Source organism: Perognathus longimembris, chromosome 21 (genome assembly GCF_023159225.1).
Source record: "Perognathus longimembris pacificus isolate PPM17 chromosome 21, ASM2315922v1, whole genome shotgun sequence".
Taxonomy (NCBI): Eukaryota; Metazoa; Chordata; class Mammalia; order Rodentia; family Heteromyidae; genus Perognathus; species Perognathus longimembris.
In genome coordinates, this window is record NC_063181.1 from 26,640,126 (window position 1) to 26,647,875 (window position 7,750).

At 42.7% G+C, this 7,750-nt stretch overlaps 1 protein-coding gene across 1 annotated transcript; it reads right to left on the reverse strand.

Moving 5' to 3' along the window:
• Positions 1 to 234: 234 nt before the first annotated feature.
• Zfp42 (ZFP42 zinc finger protein) lies at positions 235 to 1,197 on the reverse strand. The gene has a single exon (XM_048330519.1). The coding sequence runs from the start codon at positions 1,195 to 1,197 to the stop codon at positions 235 to 237; it is 963 nt and encodes a 320-aa protein (XP_048186476.1).
• Positions 1,198 to 7,750: the final 6,553 nt, after the last annotated feature.

The window sequence follows — 7,750 nt, forward strand, 5'->3', positions numbered from 1 at the left end:
ATATCTGAGGTTCAAAGCCTATGACAAAGTAACAAAGCAAAAGGACATCTTAGCCAAACTAAAAATATGCCTCTAAGGTTTCAAGTATTAACCCTGAAAATTCCTTTGTTAGGAAACCCATTATTTTGTTCAATAAGAATTTTAAAAATCTCTTTCTAGAAGCACCAATCTTGCATGTGACTTTTTCTCCAATTGCTCTTCAGTTAATGAGAGCTGTCTTCTATCTTCTCTTTCTTATGGGTTCTTTGTCTTCTTCATATGAGTTAAGAGGTGGGCCCTCATGTTACTAGCCTGAGTAAACTTCCTCTGACAGCCATCGAAGGGACACTTGAAAGGCTTCTCCCCGGTGTGGATGCGGACGTGGGTGCGCAAGTTGAAGTCCAGGGAGAAGCGCTTCCCACAGCCTTCAAAGGTGCACTGGAATGGCCTCTCCCCGCTGTGCACTACGGCATGTCTCTTGAGCTTTGAGTTCTCTGCGAAAGCACGCCCGCATTCGGCACACAAGAACTTCCGAGGGCTGTGAACCAGGGCATGCCTCTTCAGAGCTGACTTATTTCTTACCATTTTCATGCAGCCCCTCTCAGGACAAATTAAGAATGTTAGCGCACCACACCCATTACCATCTTCTGGCTCCTCTCCAGTGTCTTCTGTGACTGGCTTAGGATCCATGTGGACAGTGGGGGGCCCTCCAGAAGGGAGCTTCTTGCACGCTGTGTGCTCAGAACCTCCAGAAGGTGAATTCTTTTCAGAGCTATGGTGAGGAGGCTCTTGTTGGGCTCCTTTGGGCATGTGTGTCAAAGAACGCCCAAGCAGGGAGCTAGTCGCCTCAAGAATCTGTTCAGAAAGATTTTTTTCTGTTTCTTCCTTCAGGATTGCAAAGGAGTCAAGGAACTCCTCTTGTGGGACAGATTCAGACATCTCACCTCTTACTACACATTCTATGTAGCAGTCTGAAAAATCATCATCTCCAACGATATGGCTAATCTCATACAGCATGTCATCTTCATTGTGGAGGGTTTCTTCACGCAGGCCTTGGAGGCCGCTGGGCTTTGCTCTTCTGTTCATCTGCTGACTCATCTTGTTCTCGTGAAGGTTTGTAGCAGAACAATAACCACTTCTGGCACGTTCTGATCCAGGTGAGCTGCCTCTAACAAATACCAGTTTAGAGAAAACACTATGAGCTCTGGCAGAGAACATAGGAGCGAGTGTCTGTAACCATCTAACTGACCACTTAACACTTACTGAGCACTTGCTTCGGTGCTCAACTTGCTCTAGGCCACAGCATGGCTTGATAGACATCAGGAAGCAGACGGGTCTGGCAGAAGTATAACTCTAATTCTAGTGCAGTGCTGTTCATGGCAGCTGATTAAAAGAAAAGCTTTGAAGGTGACAAAGGGAATGAAACATTCTTGTTTTCTTATATAACTCTGATGAAGCTAAAATTAAATAATAGATGTAAGGTGCTTAGCACTTATGTGAGCTGGCACTATTACTTTTAAATTTTATTTTACATGGATATACTGGATCCTGTTGCTTAGGAAAGCAGTCCTTCAGACAGACTTCTGTTGAAAGTATTCCAACTCATTTTCTTCGGGGGGGAGGAGGGGAGGCAGATGAAGTAGTGATAGACAATAAGTAAAAGACTGCAGATGGTTATGTGGAGTAAAACAGGAAAAGGTTGGATTTTGCACATGGGCTACAATTTCCCCAGCCCATTGTTCTAGGTGATTTTCTGAATCCAGAATAAAGCACATAACATCTATATCATTCCCACCTCTTTCTAGTACAAGCCAGAACAAAGGCCCAGGGTAATCTGGCTCTGACATTTCACATTTATTCCTTAAAATTCTAAATGCAAAGCAGTTACAGCATGGGTATAGCATTGTTGCTTTCACAGAACCTTTTGCTTAATGTTACGATTGCATGCATAAATAAAAGATCTTTCTTTAAATTGCTCTGGTGTATTGCTGTAAAAAGAGAAATTAAATGCTTTCCAAACAAGGGCAAATGTGAAAGCAGTGTGGTAAAACTAGAATTTTGAAAATACCCTGAAATGGGCACATCAAATAGCATCTGAATACAATCATGCCATTTGCTTTTGCCAAAAACGTTAAAAATGGGATAAAATAAGACTTCTAAAAATTATTATTGTAAAGGTGATGTACAGAGTGGTTACCACTTCATAAGTCAGGTAACAATTAAATTTCCTCTTGGACAAAGTCACCTCTTCCTTCGCTCTCCCCCAGTTTTTCCTTCCTAACTTTGGTCCCAAGTTTTGTAGTTCATTTTCAACATAGTGCCTACTGAGTAATATTATTGCATTTGTTCACCCTTTCTTCCTCCATTTCTGTTCAATAAGAAATGTTTTAAATGCTAAGGAAAAAGTTTAAAACTTCCTCTCCAAAATGCTATATATAAAGGGTTAGGGGCATAGTTCAATGGCAGAACATTTGAGTACCATACATAAAACCCAGGTTCTATATTCAACACCACTGCCAACACAAAACAAACAAAAACTACAGTGTTATTATGTCATAGCTAACAAAATCCTAGTAGGCTCAAACATAAAATTAACTCATTAAAAAAAACCCTGCAATTTGATTTGACTCTTGCTTATTGCTCAAGTGTGCACATGATTGTGTGTGCACCCATGTGCACAGGCACAGTTTGCCTATATGTAAGGTCTCTGCTTAAAGATCATTTTCGCCAGATTTTCCTTGATTGCTAGGATCACTGTGATGTGAAGCTAACTATTCTCTCATTCCCTAGCTTATAAAACTTGGAGATCTTAGATCTTACCTGCTAGACTGTAAACTCTGCAAAAGCCAAGAGGTCTTCTATTTTCCACCACGTGCTCCAGCACTTATTAGTCTAATGAAATGAGATGGTAAATACACACTAGTTATTATAATATCTGATTCAGTTATTCTATAAAACAGATTTACTGGGGGGGCGGGCTGGAAATATGGCTATTTCTAAAAAACAAATCAGTCTTATAGAAAGGTATCTAAAATTGAGATAGCGAATTATTTTGCTATTAGAAAATTATAACAAGTGTCTTCCATTACCAGATATAACATAAAAAGGAGATGAAGACAAAACCTAAATATTAAGTAAATTCTTAATGACATGGAACTAAATTTCTAATTAAATGTAGTATTGGTGTTGGAACTCTGGATCTTGAGTTCAATCACTCAGTTTGCATTTGCACTCTACCACTTGAGCCACGGCACTGCTTCCTTAATTTTTTATTTCTTAAGCCAGGAAAAGAGAACAGATGCCAGTGACTCTTGCCCCTAATCCTAGCTCCTCAGGAGGCTAGCTGAGAATCTCGGTTTGAAGTCAGCCTCTGAGGCACTGAAAATCCAGTGACTCATCTCTAATTAAGCCCGTGTGTGGGCCCACGTGCTCACACAAAACCAGAAGAGGAGAGGCTGGCTGACATGGAAGAGTTCTAGCCTTCAGCAAAAAAGCTCAGGGACAGTGTCCAGGCCATGAGTTCAAGTTTTGCGCACACACACACACACACACACACACACATCGTTGACTTATTCAATCTTTAAAAAGCATATTATCTTAAAGCACTTGTACAAAGTTGCCATTGAACATTTTAACAAATATTTAGTACCCAACATTGTTCTAGGTGCTGAACACAGCGCAGTGGAAAAGATAAAAGTACAAAGTTCTCACAGAAATTTGCTTTTATTGTAAAAAAAAGAAAAAGAAAGGAGGAAATAAATGACTTCAGACTGAAGAAAGTGCTCTGAAAAAGTCATAGTGTGGTGGAGGAACTACTGCGGGGGGCGCCATCTTTAAAAAGAGTGTCTGGAACAGAATTTTTAAGCCCCCCCCCCCCCCAACAAAACAAAACAACTGGACCTAAATACCAAGGCTAAATGCCATTCCTCAGGGTTACAGATGAGAGAAATATTTAATCACAGCTGCAAGAACGAGGGCTGGGCTGGTGCAGGGCGGGGGGGCCGCGTGGTGCTGGGGGTGAGAACTCTGGTGTAGGCCCTGCGGGGAAGCCATTTCTACTGAACAGAACAATCTTAGAAATCATTGAATGCTTGGGAAAAGTCACCGCAGGCCCCAGGCCAGATTCACTGAACTGGCGTCAAAAGGAGACAGAGAATGCAGAAAACAAACTTATCAGGCCATTTAATCACCAGGGAGGGGAACGCTGGCCATGTGGGCGCAGTGGAGACTCATTACCAGGAAAACAGGAAAATCGGAGAAAAGTACTTTTCCAACTTGTTGGGTATGCAAAGGTGCCGGAAAGAGAGGTGAGGGAAAAAGATCAAGCAGGACTTTTCTCTCCCCTTTTTTCCCTTCATAATTACAGACCTAAGTGAACAGGCCAAAAAAGGAAAATAAGATAGGTCTACGGTCCTCACAATAAACTATATTGCTATATTCTGTAATTAAATAGAACATTTAGAAACATATTTGAACTGAGAATCCAGCCGGGCCTCCTCCCCGGTCACCGGGTCTACTTGGGCCCCGGATCTCTCTTCAAACCTCGAGGTCGCGGCCCGGAGCAGCCGCGCTCCACGCGGTCTACGCGCTCCACACCGAAAGCCCAGCTTCCCACTCGCTTCCCGGATAATAAAACTTCCCCCCCCCCCCCGCCTCAATCAGTTCTGATTTTCAAACCGTTTTTTTTTTTGTTACCCAAATATCTTAAGTTATAAACTCAACACATCCTCTTTCCCATATCAGGAAAAAAATGTTTCCTGAATCCTGTGACTTACCTGGGGTGTGAGACGAACACTGGCTCCTCCCGGCCCAGCTCCCGCAAAGGGAGGACGAAGGGGAAAGGGAACCCGCACCTAACCGCACCAGCCCGGCCGCGTGCTCCGTGCACGACTGAGCCGCCCACCGCAGGACCGATTCAAACGGCCAAGCCCGCCACGGCACGCGGCTGTAGGTGGCCCCAGGTGGCGGAGGGCCGGGCGCGGGGCGGGGCGGGGCGGGGCTTGGAGACTCCGGAGCAGGTAGTGGGCTGGGCAACGGGCGGGACTTGGAGACTCCAGGGCAAACTCCGCCCCAGCGTAGGTGGATTGATTACCTTAGGTGCTGGGACCAGCAGGGCAGCTGTGGCTCCTTCCTGCCTCAGGTCTCCAGGCCTGGGCCACAGGGCGAAGTCTGAGTGTCCCAGAGGCCTGGAAACAGGCACCGTACACTCTTCACAGATGTTGATGAACATGAGTGCAAGCACTTTTAAGCGCTTAGGCGCTAGTGGAGGCAGTTTTTACCCCCTGAAAACAGAAAAGTACAACCGCTGCTTTCCTTGCACTCTTTACAGAACCCCTAAGTAGTGAACTTCTGTTATTACTTTCTTCTTTCCTCAGCTCTTAATGTGACTCTCTGTATCGCTAAAAGTAATACAATTCAATGAAAATCATTGATCAGTCAAGACTCACTGGGACCATACATTAGTGAAATTTAATAGTTTCTATAAATACACTATACACTACAAATACACAAATAATAGTTAAACAGACAAACGAATGAGTTTGGCTAGAAGCTTTTTACCATTTACCCATCAGGCAGCAGTTCTCCACTCTCTTGGTTGCTTGTTGTTTGTGAATAGATTTTTACTGTGAGATTAGGAAGTAAATGGTCATTTTCAGTTTAAAAATATTTTTTGTTTATTATTCCCCCATTTTCTCCATCCATTTAAATTGAAGGGAGATACAGCTTCTGCAGCTCCTTTAGAACCTGCTATTCACAGGTGAATTTCTAAAGGCAGGTATACAGAGAAAGTACTTTTCTCCTGGTCTCCCACTCCTTGTTCTGATGTATGGGCAGGGTAAAGGAGATAAACCAGGCTGAGAACGAAAACAGAGCATGTTTTATGAAGGGAGTGAGGGAGGAAGGGAGAGAAAGGAAAGGAGAGAGAGGGAGGGAGAAAGGGGAAAGGGAACCTGAGGGAAGGGACAGGGAAAAGAGGGAGAGGAGAAAAGAGAAGGGGAGAGACTGGGGTGGGACTCAGAGAGAAGGAGAGGAATAAAAGCAGGGTGAAGGTGTGTGTGTATATGAATATGATCTAAGTATTTTATATATTGTAATGAAAATAAAAGAATGAAAGTTGATTTAAAAGGGTGGGAGAGTAACAGAGGGAGTGAATTTTATCAAAGTACATTAAATTGTGTGGGAAAACACTATTATTGTGAAGAAAAATGTTAATCTTTGAGTTCCAATAAGAAATATAACTTCAAGGAGCTAAAGAATCCTAGCAGATCATGGACACACACACACTTTCTTTAACCTGCTTTTTCAGAACTACGCACATTGATGTCATTGCTTAAGTATTTTAACAGAGCACTCACACTAGATTAATTTCCTCTTATAAAAATGTTATCTCTTTGGGCTGGGGATATGGCCTAGTGGCAAGAGCGCTTGCCTGGTATACATGAGGCCCTGGGTTCGATTCCCCGGCACCACATATATAGAAAACGGCCAGAAGTGGCGCTGTGGCTCAAGCGGCAGAGTGCTAGCCTTGAGCAGAAGGAGGCCAGGGATGGTGCTCAGGCCCTGAGTCCAAGCCCCAGGACTGGACAAAAAAAAAATGTTATCTCTCTAGTTGTTCAAAGGGGTTTTAATGTCACATGTCAATTTAGGAAAACAAACTAGATTAATTTCTAATCCCCTCCCTCCTCAGCACTGAAAAGTTCTACATTTGGTAGGAGTTAGTTAGGGTATGGCTTTGGCTGGAAGTCAGATAACATCTTTTGGTTTCTTCTTCCTTTTTCTCCTTCTTCCCCGTCTTCCTCTTCCTTCTCTTCTTCCTCCACTTCTTCCTTCTCCTCTTCTCAGACCCTTGCACTTACAAGTCTGGCACTTACCACTTCTACCTTTTTGCTGGCTAATGGAGAATAGGAATCTCATGGACCTTCCATCTGGGCAGGCTTCTGATGGCAATCCTGATTATGGGTTGTTTAGTAGCTGTGATTACAGGCATGAGCCACTGGCCTCTGTCTCTCATTTCATTTTTATTTTAATTTCTTTAATTCCAAAGAGCAACAGACGCTACTGGTTAGTGTATTGGCATTGGCCAACACACTAAGTAAAGCATGCACTGACAGTAGGTCTACCAAACCATCTTGTGCTGAAGAGTTCTCTATGCTGAACTTGTTATTTTAACACACATTTAGGTGGGTTTATGTGTGTGCATGCACCACACTGATGCTTGAACTCAGGACCTAGACATTGTTCCTTAGCTATTTTTGCTCAAGGCTAGCACTCTACCACTTAAGCCCATAGTTCTGCTTTCCAATTTTGGGTCCTTAACTGGAGATAAGATCTCCTGGATTTTCCTGCCTGGGCTGACTTTGAACCACCATCCTCAGATCTCAGTCTCCAGAGTAGCTAAGATTACAAGTATGAGTTACTGGTACCTGGTTTTGCTATCTTTCTACATGGCTGGAAAGGTAACTCAAAACAAATATTATCTTCAGAATTTAATTTCTGGCATAAATTAGGGACCAACTAAACCATGAAAGAAAAGTCAGATGCCTTTTGAAGTTCCTCACAAAGGGTAGTGTGGGGAAACAAGATTTTTTGGATTGCTGAAATCTTAGTCATAGTAATTTTTCTACTAAGAATACAATGGTCATTATATATATATATATATATATATATATATATATATATATATATGAGTGCTAGAAATGAATATTTTCTTTCAACAGTTTGGAAAGGGAAAAACCCCAAAACCGCTTGAGAAAAACTATGTGGAGTTGAG